At 41.5% G+C, this 27,222-nt stretch overlaps 1 protein-coding gene across 4 annotated transcripts; it reads right to left on the reverse strand.

Moving 5' to 3' along the window:
- atp6v0a1b (ATPase H+ transporting V0 subunit a1b) lies at positions 1-27,108 on the reverse strand. Of its 4 annotated transcripts, none has more exons than XM_017696149.2 (22): positions 26,971-27,108; positions 25,398-25,590; positions 25,146-25,224; positions 24,704-24,801; positions 24,410-24,538; positions 24,241-24,323; positions 23,989-24,115; positions 23,678-23,760; positions 23,233-23,326; positions 18,099-18,311; positions 17,326-17,476; positions 15,911-16,050; positions 15,371-15,534; positions 14,851-14,941; positions 14,504-14,622; positions 13,359-13,575; positions 12,477-12,584; positions 10,739-10,846; positions 9,007-9,024; positions 6,495-6,612; positions 6,134-6,305; positions 1-1,308 (listed from the first exon to the last, which is right to left on the reverse strand). In XM_017696149.2, the coding sequence occupies exons 2-22, from the start codon at positions 25,512-25,514 to the stop codon at positions 1,215-1,217; spliced, it is 2,523 nt and encodes an 840-aa protein (XP_017551638.1). In that variant the 5' UTR covers positions 25,515-25,590; positions 26,971-27,108; the 3' UTR covers positions 1-1,214. The 4 variants fall into 4 exon arrangements, with proteins under 4 accessions (XP_017551638.1, XP_017551637.1, XP_037389960.1 ...); XM_017696148.2 differs by having other exon boundaries at positions 10,739-10,933; XM_037534063.1 differs by lacking the exon at positions 9,007-9,024.
- Between the last annotated feature and the right edge of the window lie 114 nt (positions 27,109-27,222).

Here is a 27,222-nt window from a genome sequence, read left to right on the forward strand (position 1 = left end):
TGAGGCTTTCTCCCAGCAGGTTCTCTTTAATAGTAACAGAGATGTGCTCCACCTTATCACAAACATCAACAAACACACATCTCAACTGTTCTCACTTATGGTACATGCATACACTCATAGACCAACATTACATCTAGGTAAAGAACAACTTTTTCATTAACAACATAGGGCACAACATCTCTTATTAGTTGTTTTGGACCAGAGCCACTACAAAGGAAATGTATAGTATTTCTCCTATTATAACCAGAAGCCATACCAAATGAACAACCTTGTACAGATATGTACAATGACTGAAGAGTGCACTCTCACACACTTTACAAACTAATACATGAGTACATGTGAAATGTTTCTCCTGTTGTCTCTCAAAAATCCAGAGATATGCAACTGTTGTTTATTATAGCTGCCATCAACCTTTCAAAACAGTGATGGTTACCCGTAACATGACACCATGAAGAGCAAGAGCAGACCAGGAAAATATAGTCTGGCAAATGTGAAGTCAGATTTAAAGAATCCTCAGCTTGATCAACTCACAGCATTTAGAGGAAACATCTGCTCTTGCTTCCTTTACTCAGACGGTTGTTCCAATAACAAAACAAGTGCAGATGAGAGAGAGCGATCAGAGAGGGCCATTAAAGAGATGTGACGAGCTTTTTCCACATGAGGATGGGGATCCCCTATGCTTTGTTAATGTGGGAATTCCTTTACCAGTCTAGTGAGGTTTCCATAATGACAAACTGTTTAGGCATTACATTTATCGAGGCCCCTATAAAGTTTAACCCTTAATGTTTCATATTTCAACACAATGTAGACCCATAGCTGGTTACTGTTTCTGACAATCATGAATTCATTGACTGGCTTTGTGATCACAGTTAAGCATAAACATATCATCTTACATAAGTCACATGATAACAGTGATGTGTAGCACAAAGTACAATGCTAAAGATTTATAATGCTATCAAATCAATTAAAATCTAATCTTTGAGGTTTTAGGGGTCCCGTATTTGTTCTGCAGAGGAGGAAAGACAGCACTCAGGTACATCATCTGACAAAATGGCTTCCAGAAGGGCATTTTTGAAGGTCAAATGTTACCACTTTTGGACACTTCATAACAGCAACTTTACTTTTACACACGAAGAGAGGATATACATGAGTTCCATGCAAAGAGGAGAATACTGGGAAATCCTGCTGTGCGCTGGGAGAAGCGGAGGGCAGTTTTACTCATCGAAGCGGCCCTCCAGGATACTGTCAAAGGAAAAGGGCACAAACTTGAAGCCCTGGCCTGTGTAGAATTTGTTCTGGAACTCCACCCTGGATAGTTGAGAGAGGTCATACAAAGGTTACACCAAGTATACAGGGCATAACACCTGTAGCTTCCATAACAACTTTTCAGAAGCTCTATGCATTATGCTAAATTAAATGAACTGCTAAATGAAAAATGAGTACTCACTACTTAGGAATCATTCGAAATTCATACTCCTGTATGTCCATAAAGTGCAGTGTATAGTCTTACTATGGGGAAGGACTCACATGGAAAACACGGATATACTTTACAAATTATATCCTCCAGTAGGCTTGTTCTCTGGCTTTTACAATCAGCAGGATCTGCAGTTTAATGAGCAGGTGCCTGTCCACAAACATGCACTAATTCTTCGCGTACACACACACCAACAAAGACACTAAAAATCATAATTCGTTAATATAGCACATTAACACACAAATGCTAAATATTTTTATGTTGTATAACAAGTAGAGAAGCAGCACCACTTCAAAAGACTGGATATTTGGTTAAGGCCGATGGAAGATTTAAAGTGAAGAAAAAAGATAAAGAAAAGTTGCTATTCATAAGTACACAGCCAATAATTCAGGTCATGGGTTTCTGCCTTTCTGTGTAATACTGATAAATGAGAGCCTTGTCTACTGAGGAATCTATGCCCCTCAGCACTTTACTCTATGTCCGATTCATGTGAATACCTGCTCTAATGTTAATAGTAGCTGTATTAGCATATAGAATGCTCTTTCCTCTCCATGGATCACCACCTTATCGTGGTGGAGAGGTTTGTGTACTTGAAGGACCCTAGGAGCTATGTTGTCTGGAGCAAAAGCTCCTGGTAGGGTCTCCCATGGCAAACTGGTCCTAGGTGACAGGCCAGACAAAGTGTGATCCATAACCACCCCTATGAGGACAAGAACAAGAAAGCAGGACTTGTGTACCCTGCCCGGATCAGGGTTACCCTGAGCCACCCTGGAGCCAGGCCTGGGGGAGGGCATTCACTGATGGTGCCCAGCCTGAAGGAGCTACATGAGTCCCCCCTCCCATCGACCCACCACCGATGGGAGGGGCAGTAGTAGGGGTGCGGTGCATTGTGGATCGGGCAGTGTCCGAAGGCGTGGGCCTTGGCGTTCTGATCCTCGGTTGCTGAAACTGGCTTTTGGAACTTGGAGCGTTACCTCACTGGTGGGAAAGGAGCCTGAGTTGGTGCGCGAGGTTGAGAGATACCGGCTAGATAGAGTCGGGCTTACCTCAACACACAGCTTGGGCTCTGGGTCCAATCTCCTTGAAAGGGGCTGGACTTTTTTCTTTTCTGGAGTTGCCCATAGTGAGAGGCGGCGGGCAGGTGTGGGCTTTCTCATAGCCCCTTGACTCGGCACCTGTGTGTTGGGGTTTTCCCCGGTGGACGAGAGGGTAGCTTCCCTACACCTTCGGGTTGGGGAACGGGTCCTGACTGTTGTCTGTGCTTATGCACTGAACAGCAGTTCAGAGTACCCAGCCTTCCTAGAGTCCTTGGGAGGGGTGCTTGAAAGTGCTCTTCCTGGAGACTCGATTGTCCTACAGGGGGACTTCAACGCTCACGTGGGCAACGACAGTAAGACCTGGTGGGGTGTGATTGGGAGGAATGGCCTCTCTGATCTGAACCCGAGTGGTGTTCAGTTTTTGGACTTCTGTGCAAACCACAGTTTGTCCATAACGAATACCATGTTTGAACACAAGGATGTCCATAAGTGCACATGGCACCAGGACACCCTAGGCCGCAGTTCAATGATTGACTTTATAGTCGTGTCATCGGACTTGCGGCCATGTGTATTGGACACTCGGGTAAAGAGAGGAGCTGAGCTGTCAACTGATCACCACCTGGTGATGAGTTGGATCAGGTGGTGGGGGAAGATGCCGGTCAGACCAGGCAAACCCAAACGTATAGTGAGGGTCTGCTGGGAACGTCTGGCAGAAGAACCTATCAGATTGATCTTCAACTCACACCTCTGTCAGAACTTTGACCAGATATCGGGGGAGGTGAGGGACATTGACTCAGAATGGGCCATGTTCCGCTCCTCCATTGTTGAAGCGGCTGACTGTAGCTGTGGTCGCAAGGTAGTTGGTGCCTGCCGGGGCGATAATCCTCGAACCCGGTGGTGGACACCCCAGGTGAGAGATGCCGTCAAGCTGAAGAAGGAGTCCTACCGGGCATGGTTGGCCTGCAGAGGCAGCTGGCAGGTATCGACAGGCCAAGCGATCTGCGGCTTCAGTCGTTGCCAAGGCAAAAACCCGGGTGTGGGAAGAGTTCGGTGAGGCCTTGGAAAGTGACTTTAAGTCGGCTCCGAAAAGATTCTGGCAAACCGTCAGGCGACTCAGAAGGGGAAAGCAGTGTGCCACTAGCACTGTATATAGTGGAGGTGGTGTGCTGCTGACTTCGACTGAAGACGTCATTGGGCGGTGGAAGGAATACTTTGAGGACCTTCTCAATCCCACCAACACGTTCTCCAGTGAGGAGGCAGAGTCTGGGGACACGGGAATAGGCTTGTCCATTACTGAGGCTGAAGTCGCTAAGGTAGTTAAAAAGCTCCTTGGCGGCAGGGCTCCAGGGGTGGATGAGATCCGTCCCAAGTTCCTCAAGGCTCTGGATGTTGTGGGGCTGTCTTGTCTGACACGCCTTTTCAACATTGCGTGGACATCGGGGGTGGTGCCACTGGACTGGCAGACTGGGGTGGTGGTGCCTCTTTTTAAAAAGGGGGACCGGAGGGTGTGTTCCAACTACAGGGGTATAGCACTCCTCAGCCTCCCTGGTAAGGTCTATGCAGGGGTACTGGAGAAGAGAGTCCGGCTTATAGTCGAACCTCGGATTCAGGAGGAGCAGTGTGGGTTCCGCCCTGGTCGTGGAACACTGGACCAGCTCTTTACCCTCTCCAGGATTCTGGAGGGTTCATGGGAGTTTGCACAACCAGTCCACATGTGCTTTGTGGATTTGGAGAAGGCATTCGACTGTGTTCCCCGGGGTATTCTGTGGGAGGTGCTTCGGGAGTACGGGGTACATGGTACTTTGCTATGAGCCATTCAGGCCCTGTACAAACAAAGCAGGAGTTTGGTTCACATGGCCGGCAGTAAGTCAGACTTTTTCGGAGTGAGAGTTGGACTCCGTCAGGGCTGCCCTTTGTCACCGATTCTATTCATAATTTTTATGGATAGAATTTCTAGGCGCAGTCAGGGGATGGAGGGTGTCCGGTTTGGTGACCTCAGGGTCACATCGCTGCTGTTTGCAGATGATGTGGTCCTATTGGGGACATCAGGCCGTGAACTTCAGCTTTCACTGGATCGGTTTGCAGCCGAGTGTGAAGCGGCCGGGATGAGGATCAGTACCTCCATATCCGAGGCCATGGTTCTCACGCGGGAAAGGGTGGAGAGCCCTCTCTGGGTTGGGGATGAGCTCTTGCCTCAAGTGGAGGAGTTTAAGTATCTCGGGGTCTTGTTCACGAGTGATGGTACAAGGGAGCGGGAGATTGAGGGTTTGGTGCTGGGTCAGCAGTGATGCGGGCTCTTTACCGGTCTGTTGTGGTAAAGAAAGAGCTGAGCCATAAGGCAAGGTTCTCGATTTACTGGCCGATCTACGTTCCCACCCTCACCTATGGTCATGAGCTTTGGGTAATGACCGAAAGAACGAGATCACGAATACAAGCGGCCGAAATGAGTTTCCTCCGCAGGGTGGCTGGACTCTCCCTTAGAGATAGGGTGAGAAGTTCGGTCATCCGGGAGGGACTCGGAGTAGAGCCGCTGCTTCTTCACGTCGAGAGGAGCCAGTTGAGGTGGTTCGGGCATCTTGTTAGGATGCCTCCTGGACGCCTCCCTTGGGAGGTGTCACAGGCAAGTCCACCGGGGAGGAGACCCCGGGGAAGACCCAGGACACGCTGGCGTGACTATATCGCCCAGCTGGCCTGGGAGCGCCTCGTGGCTGTGGAAGTGGCTAGTGGAAGTGGCTGGGGAAAGGGAGGTCTGGGCCTCATTTCTCAGGATGCTGCTCCCGCGACCCGAACCCCGGAGAAGCGGAAGATGATGGATGGATGGATGGAGAATGCTCTTTGCTTGGGTTAACCTTGATAAGATAAACAAGCCTGCCCAAAAAAGACACTCAGATACAAGCAATCCAATGCCAATAAACATTAACAAACAGTGCCAAAAGCTACAATAATAAAATTCACAAGCAAATATTAAGAATCAGAATGTCCAAAATATGTTGCAAATGCAAATAATGAGAATTTTAACCGTCTTATTTTTCCTGTTTGCTGATAAATGCTTAAAAGTCAGAAGCAAAAGAAAAAAATCAGAAGCAAAAAACATCAGAAAAATCAGTGGGTCATTTCGGTGGGTAGCGCTGTCACCTCACAGGAAGAAGGGCCTTGGTTTGATTCCCCGGCCGGGTGACCAGGGTCCTCTCTATGTGGAGTTTGCATGTTCTCACTGTGTCTGCGTGGGCTTCCTCCCACAATGCAAAGACATTCAGTTAGGCCAATTGGACGTGGTAAATTGCCCCTTGGTGTGAGTATGTATGTCTGTCTGTCTGCTCTGCGATGGACTGGCAACCTGTCCAGGGTGTATCCTGCCTATGCCCAATGACAGCTGGGATAGGCTCCAGCGACCCTGAGGGAGAAGTGGCTTAGAAAATGTGTGTGCGTGTGCGCATGAGAATGAGAATGAGTAAAAATGAGTAGTAATCTTTTTTTTAAAAAGTTACATTTGACTTAACTCTCATTATTTGTATTTTCTTGTGGATTTTATTTGAATTTTTGGGCCAAAATTAACTTCATAATCTTACACCCCTAGAGCACATCACAGATCCCTTGTGAAGTATATGTAGGTGTGACTTGCCAGTGCAGCCGCAGAGCATGCAGGAATGCAGACAGCCCCTCCATGACAAGCAAAATACACACTGTCAGCGTGGCAAAGGCTGGGAATATAATAGATAGGCTGAAGAATCCACCACCACTCCTGGATGCCAGGCCCAGGTGCATCACCATTCCCCACAATACCTCAGACAGCTCTGTGAAAAAGAAAGAAATGTAAAATTATTCCTGTTTAGAACAAGGTATATATATATATATGTATATATATATATATATATATATATATATATATATATAAGCATATTAGTGTTAACTGCATGTGTACATATGTGCTTAAATTTGTGTCTCATTAATATGTGCATGCATACAAGCGCATGAGAACTCACGTGCATGAGCCAGACTGAGAGCCCAGAGACGTAAGTAGGAGGCAGTGTTGGAGATGCAGCCAAGGCAATACTCTATAGTGTGGATGGCCTGGTGTACTGCTACATCTCCAAAGTTAAACTGTACATTTGGTGGGACAGAGTATGACAAGGAGGAAAACGAGAAAGGGCAAAAAAGGAGAAAATGAGGGAATATATACAATATACAGTGTATAGTGTGTATAGTGACAGCTTCTGGATTTTTGAGCTAGGATCTGTACTCCAGCACACTGAATTTGAAATGAAACAATGACTATGAAGTGCAAAATGTTAAGGACACTGTCCTATATACTGTGAGAATCATACAGGAATCACAGGATTCTTAACACAATCCTCCTATGTCAGGACATAATAAATTGGGCTTAGTTGCTCGCTGGCCAGATGTCTCTTTCTGCATCTACAGCTTCTGCACCTGCTGTCTTTCCACAGGTGGCCCACAGAAGTATTAGAAATCAGAACAGAGACAAAGGCAAACATTACCTGTAGTATACTGTTAAGAAGCAGGAATGCACTGATTAGCTTAGCAATAGCTTGCAACCTAGCAGACACCATGAAGCCACAATAGTGAAACATCAAAAAAACCTTCAATTGAAAAGAAAAACAGGTCAAGAATACTGTTCAAGCTGTAGGTACACTAGACTACACTAGCATTTAAAGAACAATGATCACAATATGCAAATCAGCGGTATGCCTAATGAACAGGAAGTTACAGCTTTCTAAAGTACAAAACTTCCAAAAAAGTTGGGTGAAAAAAAAATATCCAGTGAGTGGCAGTTGTGTGGACAAAAATGTCTTGTTGATGTGAGAGGTCAGAGGAGAATGGGCAGACTGGTTCGAGATGATAGAAATGCAACAGTAACTCAAATAACCAACCAAAATCTCTGAAGAATGTTTCCAACTCCTTGTTGAAAGTATGCCTCGATGATTTAAGGCAGTTCTGAGGGCAAAAGGGGGTCCAACCTTTTACTAGCAAGGTATACCTATTAAAGTGGTCGGTGAGTATGTATTTGAAAATAATACAAAGATATTTTACATCAAATGTGAAAACTGAAATTTTGTTGTGAAACACTGCTGTGGTTTCATAGTGCAAAAATACAGGAACAACATTTCTCAACGTAAAATAGTTGAACTGTTGAGCAGCTGAAATCCTATATCAAATAAGAATGGGAAAACATTTCACTTTCAAAACTAAAGCAATGGATCTCCTCAGTAACCAAAGATTAATCTGTCCAAGGGTAATGGAAAAGGGAAAAATGAACTGCTATAGATATACATACTCTCACAGGTAATCTGAAAGTCACTGCTTCATTTAAAATTGAATGTGTATTTCCAGTGTATATGGTAAAAGCTTTTTGTCAACGTAACAGTATTGTGCATGCTGACAAACATTCTCTTCACTCCATTTGCATTACAAGAACATTTGAAAATACTATTCCTTAAAGGAGTAGGCATGGTGGACCTCTAGTCATTATTTTCCATCATAATATCCTCTCATTCATTAAGCTACACTGAGTCATTTCTGTTGAAAACAATGGTGTGGTGGCTGTGACAGCAGGCTAGCTTTTTTTTCCTGACCTGCAACTGACCCATGAAACAAGCTCTCAAACAAGTCTTCCTCTTCTGGCTAATAACTTCAAAGTCAACTTTGTGTTCTACTGAACTATTCAGATAGTGGTACATGTGGATATTGTGCATGGTATGTCGTAAGGACAGAGGTTAAAGTGTGCTTTTCTCCATTATCATATAGGAAAAACACAAGAAGTGCTTCTCTCCAAGTTAGTCTTGTAAGGTTTGGCTTGGAAAAGACCTGCTTCCCTTTTCTCCACCAGATCCTTTTGTTCAGAGTCCATGGAAAAACAGTGAGCTAACGCACTCATTGTTTTACAGCAGAAGCATGAACTACTAGGGAACTCTGGAAACTGAGTGCCACTGACTCATTCTATGCTTGTCGAAACACATGCAGCTCACAACTTGTAAGGGCAAACCTCATCTCTCATTAAATTGAATATGGAATAAATGTAATATTATACATTTTAATTGTTTTTGTCATGTATAAATTGCATACAATGTCACTGTACACATTGCATTGCTTGCCCACCAATTTGTCTCATTTTCAGTTAATTACACTTAAATTAAATTAAGTGCATACAGCTGTACTAAAAATTTGGGCATCCCTGATCAAATTAGGTTTTGCTGATTTTCTGTCTGCAGAGAAGACTAAACATAAAAGATGGCCTTTGCAAAGGTTATGCCACATTTGATACTTAACGTTTTATTTTTATAAAACTTGATAGAAAAAAAATCAACTTGGGCCCTAAAATTGCTGAAAGTATTCTGTAGAGAAAGTGTTAACTTCTTTTCACTGAGAAAAAACTTGTAATTTGAGGGGTGAACTTGAATTTGACTGTACACACTCTCACAGATATATTCTCTCTCACACACTCCCCCTACACACAAGTACACACATCTGTCTTACCGACTCCTCCTCTGAGTGCTTGAACAGAAGCAGAAATGGGAGTTAGTCATGTGGTTCAGAAACCAAGCTTCACCACTATGCGGAACATACAAATGTTACTGTCACACACAAAATGGAATGGAAACCCTAGCATTTGCATGAGGTGCATTAATATACATTCACTGGCCAATTTATTAGGTACAGTTGCTTATTCAGTTGCCTGTTCAGTTGCTTGTTAACACAAATAACTAATCAGCCAATCACATGGCTGCAACTCAATGCATTTAAGAAGAATTAAGGCAGTTCTGAAGGCAAAAGGCGGTCCAACCTTTTACTAGCAAGATGTACCTAATAAAGTGGCCGGTGAGTGTAAATACATATTAAACACAGGCAGCTCCAGTCTTCTTCCCACTACGAGTACAGGATTATTTAGGAGTACAGGAAAAGCAGCTGTGGCATACAAAGCTGATGATGGAAATATTTTGCATGTTGCAGTCGCTGGAATGCACAGAGCTGGTGCTGCAGGGTGTTCACTGTGGCCTTGGGAGAAGATATTCCTCTGTTTACGTTTCTCAAATGACTGTGAAGTGGAAAACTAATCCTTCTACTCTCCTTCTTTCTCATGCTCCTAATCTGTGCCTCCTTTGTACCTTTCCTTCGCTAGCTATAGTGCCATTAGGTAAGATTTATATATTTTTATTAATAATCATCAAGTCATAATTAAGAGCGTTTAACAATTTAGAGGAAGAATTATGTTTAACAAATAAAATATTAATGTGGTGGGTTGTGGGGATGACAGTCTCAAAGTTAGAAATCCTGGCAGGCAGGAGGCCTGCAGCTCTTTTGTAATCACTGAAGCTATGCAGGAGAGTCAGACTCCCCTTACTAAAACAAACTCTGATTTGTTTATGATCATACATAAATGAACAGAGCACAGTGCTTTGAAATATCTGCATGAAAAACCACATGACAAAGTGCAGTATGATCTGCTTTTAAACATCTAATTCTGTATGAAATGAAACATAAATTTAAACAGAAGTATGCATGTATACATGGTGCTGCACAGACATGCAAGCCACCTCAGAAAACGATGTAACTATTTATCTGGGCAGTGTGTTTATTTTGCTTGTAAAAACTATATAACAAATGGATAAAAGCAAATAAACATTAATAATGAGAAATTCTTGTTTTAATGATATCTTGTGAGGTGGTTTGAAAAACACAATTTTGGTTCCTGACTGCTGGTCACAATTACACAACTACATTTTTTTGCTTTCACCACCATTGTTTACATTGCAACAAAGCAAATGTGATGCGTGTGCAGTTTCGTCAGTTGAGGCAAACACATCAACAAATTTCTAACCACTGACGGGCGCTGTAACAGGTTAAAAATGAACAACATTTAGTTGAGTTCGAGCTGTGTCTGCTGTCAGTCAGATAGATCACATCTAAATCACAATTCATAACTACATTACCATTCTCATTAGTAATTTTCTGAGCAACAGCTATAAAAATAAACAATAAATAGCTGTAAATATAATTTTCTCAGGTGTCCTAAGACTTAGGCTTAAATAAGAATTGCATGCTTCACTCTATTATATAATTTCCATAAACAAATTCATCAATAAATACTTCTTTTAATATATAAAAACAGCATTTTTCCCAAAAAATCATCCTTCTCCAGAGATCCTACTACTAGATTGTGTATATCATTATCATGTCTTCATCGCATTCAGCCTCTAGATACACCCACCTCATCTCCATCCTCAGAATGCTGGGATAGCTGGTCATGCTCGATGATCTCTGCCTCATCCTCAGTGGGACCATTTCCAACCCGGACGCCCCCGAACTTCTGCGTGCCCTGTTGGGTGAGTCCGGTGGGTGAGCTGGTGCCTGCCTGCTCTAAAGTTTCTAGTTTCTCAGCAGGGCTTGCCTCCCTCATCTGGGACTAAATACAAAACCCAACAAAGTCTGAATGGCTCACAGCACGCCACGGGCTCTTTTGGTGTGTGTTTGAGTATGTGTGCCTGTGTGTATGCAGTATGGCTTCTTGGGGCATCTACCAAACAGACACCTTAAATTAAGCTTGTGTTGTCTATTTTATGTTTTATGTGGTCAATTATTACTGGTTTGTTTATGTTCCTTTTCTTCTTAAAAAATGTGTTTGCAATAAAACAGGCAAATTTGGGGATTTTTCTGATTCTAGAACTGTGCACTCAAACTAGCACTGCTACTGAAAACTCTTTGACTTTTTGTTTCTTTTACCTTACATTTGACCATAGTTACCCGGTTTCCTCATCAAGATACTGAAGACAAGCACAAATAAAGATATCATGCCCATAACATGTCTATAATATCTATACTTCTTGTATCTACACAAAAATTACACACAAATATAATAGAATTATTCTGCTTCTACTCAGTTGTTTTGTGATTGCATACTGTACATTAAGACCATTTCACATGTATTGTCTCACTGCAGTGTACAAGAAATAAAATCTACATTGAATTATTGCAAAAATGATAATCAGTGTTATCCACAACATTTACTGTTAAACTGCATTTAACTAATCCAAAGCCAATTAGATTAAACACAGTGTGCTTTTACTATTCAAATGAATGGCACTGTCTATAGAGCAAACATGTTGTTTTCAATGTCTAGAATGAAGGGGAAATAAAAATAGGCAAAGGCATCTAAAATATGACTAATTACATGATAGGAGCCCCACTGGGCCAGACCAATGCTAGTCCCGTTATTAAAATAAATGAATAATTAGTCTTAAAAGATTGAGATAATTATTTAGGATCTTATGTATCGCATCTACTGTATGCAATATCCACATAATAAGGCAGTCCAAAGTAGTCACGTTGCTGTCTCCCACAGCCCTGCTCAGTTCAGCGCTTTCCTTTCACTGATAGACCTCATTCAGCTCCTAAAGGTCTTAACAATCAGATGTATTAGAAAGGAAAGCTGTAAAATTCCAGGACCAGATTTGGACACCTCATAAGGTTAATTAAAAACAGAAACACTGTCTACTACCAGAGGATTAGTGAATTCTACAACCCAGAGAACCAGTGGACATTTTCCAAACTGTAACTGTAACGTTTAAATATAATGGAAATCATAATATTGGAGTTTTTTAATCAGTCCATTTTAATAATACATTTAAATAAAAGCTAAACAAAATCTAGAAATCAATCATCAATGGTTCTCAAATGTCAGTCTTTAAGTCCCACTAAATGGCACATCTTTTTGATCTAGTCCTGCTCCCATTATTGCTTTATAAGGTATTCAGTTTCCTTAATGGCTTGGTTCAGGGGTGCTGAGGGCTAGGATATAGGAAAGATGTGGACCACCTGTGGGCCCTAAAGACTGGTTTGAAAACCACTGATCTAAAAAAAAGAAACAGTCCTCTGGTGCAAGATCTGGTGCAGAGATGCACTATCAACACAAGCAGAAAAAGGACAAAAACTAGAGTGTGTGAACATACCAGATGCTTCTTCCAGAGGTACTGGCGACGGAGAACCATGGTTTTCACCACCAGCATACAGGGCACACAGGCCAAAGCAATCACCACTAACAGAGACTGAATCCCAATCTATAGGTGGACAGAAAGAAAACACTGTAAAACACTTTCACTATCCTGTTAAACATTTTCCTATATCAAAATGATGCACAGATATACTTTAAGAGTAAATTACTATGTCATTATTAGATACAATGGGCAATATATAGAACAGTGAAAATATCACAGGCCACTCTTTCATTTTCCAGTCGAGACGACCATTAAAAACAAGTCATTTATTTTTTTCAGTGTCAGAAAAAGAAAAAGAAAAGCAAATATTTAGCAGAAAATTACACAAATGCCTACATCACTAAGTCAATCAATATTTTATTTATTTGATTGGGCAGAAATCCATCATACAGCAAGACTATGACCCCTAGAACACTGCTGCAGAATAGACTATTCTCCCTACCTATATTGTGTTTGGGATTACTCAGACTGTGAAAAGAAGAAAACCAACTTCTAAGACTAAACTTTGTAGCTGTTTATAAGAAGCATGCGAAAATATCCTGCAATTGTTTTTTGAAAAACTAAAAGCAAGTCTCCTGACATGAATGGAAGCTGAAATAGACATAGAGAGGGTACACTTAATACTGAAAAATATTATATAAAGTTGATATTTTTTCCAATGACAATGAAATATGAATGACTTGTACTTATTAGCCATTTTGGCTGTAAATTAAACAAATAAAAGGGTGATTGCTGATTTTTGTACATTACTGTGTGTAAAAGAGACAGACAGTATGGTGATCTTGCACATATATTCCATAGGGACATGTGCAAATGTGTATGTGAATGTATTTTTACCTGTCCTCTGTATAGTGGTTTGTTACTCGGATCACTGTAGTTAAAGAGACACATGTTGATGAAGGCAATGAGGAGGCTGGGAGCATCTTTAGAGGTGACTGCATCATAGGCTGTCCACTTATAGAAAATCAGCAGTATAAGATATCCAAACAGGCAGCTCATAAACACAATCTCAGGAATGAATCCCAGGAAGATGTTCAGAGGCTTCTTAAAGTACCTGAGAACACAACACACATGGTCAAAAGACTTCAGTCAGAAGCACAGCCCTAACTAGCTATGAGGTTATGAGGACACCTAGTTTCAGAAGTTTAGCTGTTGTTGGCCCAGAGACTGACTGATCACTATGTTTAGCTCAGCACAAGATGCCACAACTTTCACTTCTTGTTACAACATACTGGTATGCAATACTACAGGCTAGAGCTCTAGAGTTCTACTGAAATCACCTATACTCTTCTGGGAAGGCTTTTCATTAGATGTTGGCACATATCTGTGAGGATCCAACTGCATTTATCAACAAGAACATTAATGAAGTCACCCATACATGTGCATATATTCAGATTCAGATTCAGATTCCTTTATTGATCCCAGGGGGAAATTGCAGCTGGCATATACTGGCATATATTTAAATGTTCAAAATAGCACAGCAAATATATTTTTGCACATAGTTTATATTTTAAAACATCACTTATATTTCACAAGAATTTTTAATATGCGCACATATATGTATATATTTTTTTCTTCCTTATGGACAAATACTAATGATTAATTCGCAAATGCTATTCGAGCTGCAGAGATGGCTGATGTGTGACACTGAGAATTGTGGTAATATGTGGGTGATCCAGAGCACTTCCATTTAATTGCAGTTTTTCAGTAGGGAGATTGTACAAGTTATATGTACACAACTGAACACATGTTTCAGCAATGCATACACCTTAAAGTAACTAAACTAGTAGGGATGTCTAGATACTTTTGGACATGTAGTGTACCTAAAGGAAAAACATTGGCTTTAAAGCAATCCTTGAATTTCCATATATGCATTATATTATTCAAAACACCTCTTACAAACATGAAAACACATGAAAATTCCAATAAATGTACAAGAATGAACAATATAGATGAACATCCATTTGCATATGAACACTCACAGATGATTGAAGAGTGAGAGAGTGACCCCAAACAGCATGTGAATCACACCCAGAATGACTGACATCTTCATCTTAAATGAGTTTAGGAAGGTCAGCTTGTTTGTTGCTATGTTCCAAATCTAGCAGAGGACAAATATACAGAAAGAATTAGATTAATGTATATTATGATATATATAATATAATATAATATAATATAATATAATATAATATAATATAATGTATTTTTTATGTTATGGTTGTTCTAATGGATATGGAGCCACACAGGATAGGGAAATGAGTTTTAAGTTACACAAGTAATATCTGTCTTTTTGTCAATATTTAATTATGTTAATATTTTATTGACTTACTGGGTCAATGCCCAGAGGATATGGTCCACCAAACACTCCAGGTACTGCAGGATCAAGTTGCAGAACTGCATTTCCATCTAGAGTCTCGAATCTACAAATACAAACACACAAAACAATTAAAAAATTTAACTTCAATTCAGTGAGAAATTAGTTATTTCTTAACTGATGTGCCTCTCATCTTTTAAGAAGTTTTGTTAACTCAAGATAGCACACCAACTTCCTCACCAAAACAGCAACACATAACGCCTGCTGTCACCACTGCCCAGACCCACTCTAGCTTGCTCACTTCATCATCTTAGCTCAATTACAGGTTCTTACAAAACATATGCCTCCATGAAATCAGACCTTATAGAATCTTTGATACAAAAATGAGCCAATCACTGAGACCTAAATGACCAGGAATTTAATAAAGCATAAATTATATTAACATAGACTAAACTGCAGCTAACTGTCAATATCTCTCAGTCTGATTTATGTTCTCAGTTTATTCTAATAATCTGATAATCTGAATCTGACTTACGACCAGTTGCCTCCTTTGGGGCCAAACATGGGCTTCACGCTCCACCCAGAACTGAACATATTGAGTGATTTGGAGAAGCAGTCATTGTAGATAACTCCAGTGTACATGGAAAATATTCCCATTAGTAGGATTATATATCGGCCTGCAAAAATCATGTTAAACATCTACACACATGCAGACAAAGAAAGATGAAGAGGGATGGAGAGAGAAAGAGAGAGAACTAAATGTCATTGTTAAAATCATTTTAACACATTCAGCCCTGCATCAGTTAAACTAGATTTGTTGAGCACTTTCTCAGGCTAATTTCTGCTCTGCTACTTTAATGATCTCATTTAACATGTTATGCAGTCATCTTATTAAGCAATATAAATATAGAAATTATTACAGTGAATACCATAATCTGAGCACATGCATTATTACAATGGATATATAATCTGAGTAATAATGCATATGTTCAGATATAATAAGCATTATAAGCTTCAAAAGAATTAGTAATGTTGTATCATATGCTTAAAGAATAAGTAATAATTAAGCTCAGACCTCATTGTCGCTCTTTTGTGCGAGCAGACGGCTCTCTCTGATGACAAGGTAAAGGGCGGCGCAGGTCATTAACAAGCCATGACCCATGTCCCCAAACATCACGGCAAACAGGAAGGGAAAGGTGATGATGGTGTAGGGTGCTACAGGAAGCCAGCACAAAAACACACAACAAAACAGATGTTCAAGGAAAAACCAACATGAATGGCGCATGACAATAAAGAATCTTGGCAATAAGGTAAAAAGAAAAACACAGTGCAGTCCTGATTTACAGCGCCCTCTGCAAATATTGGCAACCCTGGTAAACATGAGCAAAAAGCAAAACAAAAAAAAAAAGAACAGCCTGAAAGAAAAACTCAAATCTTATCATGAAATAAAGATTTTTGCTGGTACTCCAAGAAATTCTTATGAGTGAAGTTTAACTTAAGTATATTGCCAGTCATATTTCATGTTTTAAAATTCAGCTGAGCAATTAGGGACACTTAAAAAGTCAGCCATGACTTCCTATTTCACTGGGGTAGAAATGTGAGGTGACTCAGTGGCCAAATTCCCTTCGTCATCCATTACAAGATGTGCAGCAAAATGTTGCTGAGTCACACAATTCAGGATATGACTACAAGGAACTATTGAAACAGTTGAAAATTTTCATTTCCACTATCAGGACAATATATCTTTCCAAGCTACAAGATGTTTGGAAAGGTTCTCAGATGAAGGCCTCTGCTGTCAAGGACCAACAAACTCAAGCACCTAGAGTTTGTTGGTTGTTACTAGATTTTAGTAGGATCATGTTTTTTGGTCAGATGAGACCAAAATGAATATTTTTGTCTCAAATACCAGAGATTTGAGAGGTTTGGGATAGACACAAAAATACCAGTGCAGAAAAGTACCTAACCCCACTATGAAGTATTGCGGTGGTTGTACTATGTTGTTGGGTTGTTTTTCATCCAAAGGACCTGGACACCTTCCAGGTACTCCATCAAGTACCGGAACAGGACAACAATCCGAAACACAAAATTGAAGAGAAAATCACAGAATCAAGGTTTGACCATAATCCCATTTTTTACAGCCTGTTTTGTTCATTTTTACCAAGCATTCTAATATTTGTGGAGGGCAGTGTACTTCAGCTGAAATTATTCATTTGGATAGGAACTATTGAGAATCTTTGCCTTTAGAAATAGTTATTTTTCCTGAATTTAACTAAAGCTGCATCATTTTGTGACCTAAAACAGGTTAAAGCAGCTGGCAGATGATTAAGACAAAGAATTTGATTAAAATCACACATAATGTAGTGTAAACTTTAGAATCTATTTGCGGCCAGCAAAAACATCATATCCTGTGCACACATCTGTGTTATGCAAATAATCTACAGAGAAAGAGATAGAGAGGGTAAAAATTGAATACCAAAACTTTACTGGTACCTGGGTTAATCTCCCTGTAGGTTCCAATTCCATAAGCATCCACAATATTCTGGAAGCCCGAGGTAAATTTGTTTGTTTTGTTGTAGGTGGGCGGAGTCTGTTTGGTTTGCATTCTGTTCAATATAGAAGGAACAGTGGATCCACTCCTCTCCTGAAAGTGGAAATAAGAGGAAGACTCAAAAACACAGTGCCAGAACATTTTTTGGTAACACAGGCCATGCCTAATGCTTTCCTAATACAGAAATCTCTCCAGTGTTCTGTCTAGTGTTTGGAGTATTTACATTACAAATTAATTTATGCAGTCTACACTCACCGGTCACTTTATTAGATTCAATTGCTTGTTAACTATGATGTTCCGAAATGATCCGAAAAAGAGAAAATATCCAGTAAGCGGCAGTTGTGTGGACGAAAATGCTTTGTTGATGTGAGAGGTCAGATGAGAATGGGCAGACTGGTTCAAGATGATAGAAAGGCAACAGTAACTCAAATAACCAACAAAAATCTCTGAGGAATGTTTCCATCACTTTGTTGAAAGTATGCCATCAAGAATTAAGGCAGTTCTGAAGGCAAAAGTGGGTCCACTTTTACTAGCAAGATGTACATAATAAAGTGGCAGGTGAGTGTATATTGCGTGCAACACAGCATTAAGATGTGGTTTAAGTGGTCAATCTAGCACTCCTTACAACTCACAATATTCATTGGCAAAAGTAGTGAACACAGTGGGGGAGATTGAATTAAGTCAATTGTAGATGAGCAGGGACTGGCTGCCTTACCGTGCCTCTTCGCAGGGCAAACTGGATGGAGTCCAGATCGGAAACGGGGCACCACACTTCTGCAATCAAACATTTCTGAGTGACGTCAATATTGCAGAGGTTCAGTGTGTGGTAGATGGCTTTCATCTTCCTTACTTTGATGAACCACACACGCATGGTTTTAGCAGCAGCCTGAAGGACCCTCTGTCGGTGGTCCTCTGTTTGGTTCAGCACCTGTATTACAGAACACAGGGAGCTGATACCAAACCCAACAGTGCAGTTATTTAGCTATCCCATCACATAATACAGACAAAGATGTGAAACTACTCTATAATCACTTGCTGTTGCTGAGAGAAGGATTTTGGACCAGTTTTTCTGTCTTATAAATTAATGTTCAATTAATTAAATTAATGTTCAATTAGGGTCTTGTATTCTGACTGCAGTCATTAAGGCAAGGTAAAGCTGAGCAGAAGTTATAAGCCTTATTAGGGTATGTCAGTAAAAGTAGGGCTGGAGCACAGTTGGCTGCCTGATGAGTAAACTGCATACTGGAATAATCTTTCCAGTCTCCATGACAATTAGAACAATCTCTAAATTCGAAGTTGTTTTTAACCATAAGAACCCCTCGGGGTCTTAAATGTCCTTTGGCCTAAAGTGCTAGACCACATTGCAAAAATTCCCAGTCGACAGCAGATGTGTGTCACAATGCATTATAATCAAAATATGTTATTCTACTCAAGAAAACCCACATAGAAAACACATTATCTTGACCTTTTTCTGTTTGTTAAAATAGGTGGATTCATATTTTTACAGATCTAATGAATGCATCTTTTGTACACCGATCAGGCATAACATCATGACAGGTGAAGTGAATAGCAATAATTATCTTGTTATCTTGGCACCTGTTAGTGGGAGGGATATATTAGGCAACAAGTGAACATTTTATCCTCAAAGTCGATGTGTTAGACGCAGGAAAAATGGGCAAGCTTAAGGATTTGAATGAGTTTCACAAGGGCCATATTGTGATGACTAGATGACTGGGTCAGAGCATCTAAAAAAAAAAAAGCAGCTCTTCTGGGGTGTTCCCAGTCTGCAGAGGTCAGTATCTATCTATCAAAAGTTGTCCAAGGAAGGAACAGTGGTAAACCGGTGACAGGGTCATGGGCGGCCAAGGCTCACTGATGCACGTAGGGAGTGAAAACTGGCCCACATGGTCCAATCCAACAGACAAGCTACTGTAGCTCAAATTGCTCAAGTTAATGCACAGTGCATCGCAGTTTGTTGCGCAGACCAGTCAGGGTGCCTATGCTGACCCCTGTCCACCGTCAAAAGCACCAACAATGGACATGTGAGCATCAGAACTGGACCACGGAGCAATAATGGAAGGTGGCCTGGTCTGATGAATCATGCTTTCTTTTACATCACTTGGATGGCCGGCTGCATGTGCAGTGCTTACCTGGGGAACACATGACACAAGGATGCACTATGGGAAGAAGGCAAGCTGGCGAAGGCCATGCGATGCTTTGGGCAGTGTTCCACTGGGAAACCTTGGGTCATGCCATCCATGTGGATGTTACTTTGACACTTACCACCTACCTAAGCTGTTGCAGACTATGCACACCCTTTTCATGGAAACAGTATTCCCTGATGGCTGTGGCCTCTTTCAGCAGGATAATGCCCTGCCATAAAGCGAAATTGGTTGAGAAATGGTTTGAGGAGCACAACAAAGAGTTTGAGGTGTTTACTTGGGCTCCAAATTCCCCAGATCTCAATCCAATCGAGCATCTGTGGGACGTGCTGGAAAAACAAGTCCAATCCATGGAGCCCCCACCTTGCAGCTTACAGGAGCTTAACATCTTGGTGCCAGATACCACAGCACAACTTCAGGGGTCTAGTGGAGTCCATGCCTCGACTGGTCAGGGGACCAACGCAATATTAACATAATGTTATGCCTGATAGGCTTACAAACTAGAGGCTGACTGAGAATAGCACAGCTAGTACTGGCAATTCCCATTCTCTACTGAAGTGTATGACTGCCTATGAGAATCTTCTTCTTCTTTCGGCTGCTCCCTTTAGGGGTCGCCACAGCGGATCATCTGCCTCCATCTTTCCCTATCCACTGCCTCCTCTACTTTTACACCAACCATCTCCATGTCCACCTTCACTACATCCATAAACCTTCTCTGAGGTCTACCTCTTCTCCTTCTACCCGGCAGCTCCATCTCCAACATTCTTTGACCAATATATCCACTATTCCTCCTCAACACATGTCCAAACCATCTCAACCTGGCCTCTCTGGCTTTATCTCCAAACTGCTCTACCTTCACTGTCCCTCTGATTTGCTCATTTCTAATCTTGTCCATCCTTGTGACTCCCAACGAAAATCTGAGCATCTTCATCTCTGCCACCTCCAGCTCAGCCTCCTGTCTTTTAGACAGAGCCACAGTCTCCAAACCATACATCATAGCAGGACGCACTACTGTCTTGTAAACCTTCCCTTTCACTCTTGCTGCTATCCTTCTGTCACACATCAGCCCTGACACCCGTCTCCACCCACTCCATCCTGCCTGCACCCTCTTCTTCACCTCTTTTCTACACTGTCCATTGCTCTGGATGGTTGACCCAAGATATTTGAAGTCATCCAACTTTACAACCTCTACTCCTTGCATCTTCACCTTTCCAGCTTTCACACACATGTATTCCGTCTTGTCTCTACTGACCTTCATTCCACCTGCTCTCTACTCTCACCACAGATTACAGATACAATGTCATCTGCAAACATCATGGTCCATGGAGCCTCCTGCCTGACCTCATCTGTCAACCTTTCCATCACCATTGCAAACAAGAAGGGGCTCAAAGCTGATCCCTGATGTAACCCTACCTTCACCTTGAAACCATTTGTCACTCCAACAGCACACCTCACCACTGTCTCACTTTCCTCATCCATGTCCTGCACCACCCTAACATACGTTTCAGCTACACCTGACTTCCTCATACAGTACCACAGTTCCTCTCTTGGCACCCTATCATATGCCTTCTCTAGATCCACAAAGACACAATGTAGCTCCTTCTGACCTTCTCTGTACTTCTCTACCAACACTCTCAACGCAAAAATTGCATCTGTGGTGCTCTTTCTGGGCATGAAACAAAACTGCTGCTCACTGATCTGAACCTCTCGCCTTAGCCTTGCTTCAACAACTTTTTCCCATACCTTCATGGTGTGGCTCATCAACTTTATACCTCTGTAGTTACAGCAGCTCTGGACATCACCCTTGTTCTTAAAAATGGGGACCAGTACACTGCTTCTCCACTCATCAGGCATCCTCTCACTCTCCAGGATTTTGTTAAACAACCTGGTTAAAAAGTCCACTGCCTTCTCTCCTAGCCTCACAGTACTCCTGCCTACTTCCTTCATCTCTCTGGTTATCCCACTTTTTCTTAGCTGCCTTCTTCTTCTGAATACTCTCCTGGACTTCCTCATTCCACCACCAACTTTCCTTGTCTTCTTTCCTCTGACCAGACGAAACACCCAACACCTTCTTGCCAGTTTCTCTCACCACCTTAGCTGTAGTTTCCCAGTCCTCAGGTAGCTCCTCACTGCCCCCAAGGGCCTGTTGCAATTTTTCCCTGAACTACCTGCAACCATCCTCCTCCTTCAGCTTCCACCATCTAATCTTTGGCGCTGTCTTCACTCTCTTCCTCTTCTTTGTTTCTAATCTCATTCTACAGACAACCACCCTATGCTGCCTTGCTACACTTTGCCCTGGTACCACTTTACAATCTCCAATCTCCTTTAGGTGGCATCTCCTGCTAAGGATATAATCCACCTGTGTGCACCTCCCTCCACTCTTGTATGTCACCCTGTGTTCTTCCCTCTTCTGAAAATACGTGTTCACCACAGCCATTTCCATTCTCTTTGCAAAATCTACAACCATCTGACCTTCCGCATTTCTGTCTTTCACATCATACATGTATGTAGCACTTCTTCATCCCCTCTGTTCCCTTCACCAACATGTCCATTGAAGTCTGCACCAATCACTAATCTCTCCTCTCTAGGGACACCATCTACCACTTCATCCAACTTACTCCAAAATTCCTTTCTCCTCTAACTGACAACCAACCTGTGGTGCATATGAACTGACCACATTCAAAATTACACCATCAACCTCCAACTTCAGGCTCATGATCCTGTCTGACACTCTCTTTACATCCAGAACACTTCTCACAAGCTGTTCCTTTAGGATTATCCCTACTCCATTTCTCTTCCTCTCTACACCATGATAGAACAGTTTGAATCCACCTCCAATGTTCCTGGCCTTGCTTCCTTTGCATCTGGTCTCCTGGACACACAGAATATCTACCTTCCTTCTCTCCATCATGTCTGCAAGTTCTCTGCCTTTACCAGTCATTGTCCCTATGTTCAGAGTCCCTACTCTAACCTCCACACTCCTGCCTTTCCTTCTCTCTCGTTGCCTTCTAACCCGCCTTCCTCCTCTCCTCTTTGATGGTCTTCGACCTACAGTAGTCAGCACCGGAGGCGGTCATTGTTAACCCGGGCCTGACTGATCTGGTATGGCAATCATATTTGTGATCCGCATGATAGTTTTGGCACAAGTTTTACGTCGGATGCCCTTCCTGACGCAACCCTCACCATTTATCCGGGCTTGGGACCGGCACCAGAAGAACACAAAGTACACCCCTAATGGCTGGTTTGTGACTGCCATTGAGAATATTATTTTAAATCTTTCAAAACATATCCTCCTTTCAAAAGAACATAACATGCTAAAACTGAACTAATTCAAACATGCTACAACACTATACAGTGTTTTTGAACAACAGGTCCCAGGCCGTGCAGGCTGTAAACACTATATACCAAAACAGAACTACTGTAAATACAAGTAAACATCTGTCATCATTGAACACACAGATTTCTGTCCTCTGCAAATAGGTCATCTATTATCATCTAGAAAATGATAGGCAAAACCATCAGGACACAATTTTTTTTTTTGAGAAATGTCCAGTGTGAACACTGATTAGAAAAACAAGACAAACTTACTCATGTGTATTTTTGTATATATAATCAATAATTTTGTACATTAATGTAAAATTGTTTGTTAATAAAATTTCTTAAGGGTATATCAAGATTCAGACGCACCATCTGTAGATCGTCAATGCGGGTGTTGACACCAGCTGCCATCTCTTTCCTTTCCTGTGGTGTCTCCGGGCACGGATAAAGAGATGCACGGAACCTGGCATCAAAATTCACTTTTAAAGACATTAAAGACTACGTAATAGATTAAAAGGAATCCATAATCAGTAACAAGAGTAACAAAATCCTAATTCTACCTTAACTCTTCATGTTCATTTTTACAAGTTGATTTGTTCGAATTTTAATGTCCTCAACCTGCCATTTTCACCATTATACAATGAAAAAATGTTATTCTATTATATTTTTATAGTCCAGATCCCTAACTGGGAAGTGGGAGGAGTTATGAAACGGATTCACTGATATGGTATTAGGAATGAACCCTGAGACACACAAAGACTCTGAACTGAAAATAAAAAAATTTAATTTAGACATCTTGTACAAGCTCACTTACCCTTCACAGATCTTCTTCACTCGGTTCTTCAGCTGATCTCCTTGGAAGAAGATGATGAACACTGACTTATGTACTTGATCACCCTGCAACATACGCCGACAAGAGCATTATGTTTACATCAAATGATAAAAGTACTACATCACAGAATGAGGTCTTACTACATTGCAAAACAGATTCTGGTATTTGGATATATCATGTATCATGAGCAAATTGCATGATTTTTGCAAGATGTAGCAAAAGTGCATTAAATAATTCTCATACTATATGAACAAATGACAAGCATGAATAAATAGAAAGGGAAGTAAACTCACTGTTGTGGGGTCCTCAAGGGGATCCTCTATCTCAGCCTGCCGTAGAAACACATTTCCACGGCATACTCTCCACAGCATACGCTCAAAAGTGGGGATCCGCTCACGGTTTATCACACCAGCAACGAACCTGCATAGCAAATCATTGTTACACTACTTCTTTGTCAGTGTAACAGTAAATGTGAAAACTGCTACCTACAGGCAGTTAGATGGAATGAGATCAGTGACCATGGCAATGCAGTAAAGCAGACTCACCCAAGCCGCAGTGGGGCCCCTCTCCCAGCCTCAGTGGGGTCCAACAGAGAGGAGGATTCTTCCAGCAGGTTGGGGTCTTCCATCTAATAATAATGATATTAAATGGTAAGTTAGCATGCACATCTATTCCTTTATCTAATAAGTTTCTGTTACAAAAGAAAAAATTGACCTCATCAAAGAACTGTTGTGTGCGTCTGAGGATGTGCTTGAGCTCAGTCAGCTCCAGAAAGTTCTTTTTCAGGGCCTCCTGGTTGGTATTGATCTCCTTCAGCTCATTCTCCAGCTTCTCAAAGGTTGCCTGTCAATCCAAAATGCTAGGACATTAACTTGGGAAACCAGTTGCTAATGACCTTCTTGTGGCTGTGAACGAACCTATGAAAATATTAGTTTTCATGGTAACATTCAAATGACAATCTACATAAAACATCTATTGTAATACAGCTGGAAATTAAAGTAAACTTACCTCAAGGTCAATCATGTCTCGTGGAAATGGAACCTCAGGATTCTCACCAGTGTCCACTGTGGGGATGCTGGCCTTCTTAATCTCCTTCTCCACAAACCCTGTGGAACATGGCAGAAACTGGGTTTGTGACTCTTAAAAATATGGACTCGCTCACTTCACCAGAATATTCTCAACCCAAGGGCATGCAACTGAAAGGGACCAAGTTCATTTTGGAAGGCTTTAGCTTCAGAAATTCTGCTAGAAGGCTTATTTGTCTTAGAACAGGACGACTGGGTCAAGATGTATCCCTTAATTTGATATGACATAATTTCTTTATATTACAAGCTTAAAAAGTCAGGGTTTCATCCTTCCCTTTAAGGGAAAATCACATTCATCGTCATTCATCTTCTATCAGACTTGGCCATTCGTTTTCTACTGGTCAATGGTTGTATATATCACTCACGTAGCTTTCTGTCCATCTCCTCGCAGCGCCTCACTTCATTGACAAACTTCCTCTGAAACACGTTCACATCAGGGTTGAGCTGCACAGAACAAAGGGATGATGACATGCACATTCACGAGCAAGAAAAACTTAAATAGAAAGAGAACAAGAGATGTGGAGATGTGGAGACAGATCTGTATATCAGCTTACACAGAACACAACATTTAAAACAGTGTAGGAATGAATTTTCACCATGGTCTACTTTGTACTCACATCTCTGAACTGCACCATTCCCAGCTCCCCCAGTTCACTGACACAGCAGTATGCAGCCTCAGACTGCAGGAAAAGCTGTGCTAGGGTCATCTCCTCACTACGGAAAAGCTCTCCCATGGTGACCCTCTGCACACAGTCTCAACAACCACAGAAACACAGACTCTGGGAGTCTCCCACAAACGGAAAAGAAGACCTGTGAAGAAAAAAAATGATACACATTAAATGCAATTTGCTGCCAATTATAAACTCATTTTAAGGCGTAATAAGTGAAGGTATATTGAATTTCATCACAAAATTACACAAAAACTAACTGCAGTCAAACTAAGAATGAGACAGCATCATTTAAATAACAGACTAAACAGAAATTTTGAACAGCCTTCCACCTGACATTATACACTCACCGACCACTGTTCAATTGCTTGTTAACACAAATAGCTAATCAGCCAATCATATGGCTGCAACTCGGTGCATTTAGGCATATGGAGGTGGTCAAGACAACTTGCTGAAGAGCAAACCAAGCATCAGAATGGGGAAGAAAGGAGATTTAACTGACTTTCAACATGGCATGGTTGTTGGTGCCAGATGGGCTGGTCTGAGTATTTCAGAAACTGCTGATCTACTGGAATTTTCACACACAACCATCTCTAGGGTTTACAGAGAACGGTCCAAAAAAAAGAAAATATCCAGTGAGTGGCAGTTGTGTGGACGAAAATGCCTTGTTGATGTGAGAGGTCAGAGGAGAACGGGCAGACTGGTTTAAGATGATAGAAAGGCAACAGTAACTCAAATAACCAACCAAAATCTCTGAGGAATGTTTCCAACACCTTGTTGAAAGTATGCCACGAAGAATTAAGGCAGTTCTGAAAGCAAAAGGCGGTCCAACCTTTTATTAGCAAGGTGTACCTAATAAAGTGTGAGTGTACAACATAGAAAGGTAAGATTAAATGAGCCAGTGTCACGCAGCCTGCTTTCATGACGCAGAAATGCTATATCACACCCTGCATAATCCGTTTCACTGAGGTAGGAGTGTATCCAACGACGAAGAAAAAACAACAGAAAACAAGCGAGCACACAATCTAACGTTAACATTCGTCGTTTGGTGGTCATAGACTCGTGTCTCGGCCCACCGCCGCAGCATCACTCATCACTAGCGCACCGTCCTTCATGCTTCAAGGACGCCATGAACTGCTCTGAGGATGGAGGATGAGACTGCGCTCTCAGCCTGTCGTCCGTGGTGAATTTCTATAAGAAATACTGAATAGCTTATCATATAATAAAAAATGGGATACCAAGATAAGATAAAATACTGCATAAGATGCATACACGTCAACAGAACCGGTTAAGCAAATAACCGACTGGATGCTTGTTTCAGCCATTTGCTTATTCAGATGCAGCAGTGGTTCATGTTTCACGGCATAACGTTTTGGCTCTGATAAAGGCGAGGCAGCTGGCGTGTATAAAGTCTAGTAGAAGATAACATACATCACCCACATGAAACAATAAACATTACAACAGCCGCTTTCTGCGCAATAAGATGTTAAAATCAGTATTATAACTGCGTGATATTGCTTACCCTGCTCGAAGCCTCTTCTCTCACCGACCGCTGCAGTGATGCTTACTGAACAGATGACCGTGACGTCAGTAAGTCGGCGAGTATTAACCACGTGATGAGATTAATTCTAGTGTGAAGTGGCAGAGTCCTTGATGGAGAGACAAGCGATGGAGTACGAATGCATGTATCTTAATACGAAGATACCTATGTTTTCTGACTGTGCCTCAATTTCTGGGTAGCCTAATGAAAATGTAACATGAAAAATGACAATGC

The sequence above is a fragment of the Pygocentrus nattereri genome, chromosome 24, assembly GCF_015220715.1.
Source record: "Pygocentrus nattereri isolate fPygNat1 chromosome 24, fPygNat1.pri, whole genome shotgun sequence".
NCBI lineage: Eukaryota > Metazoa > Chordata > Actinopteri > Characiformes > Serrasalmidae > Pygocentrus > Pygocentrus nattereri.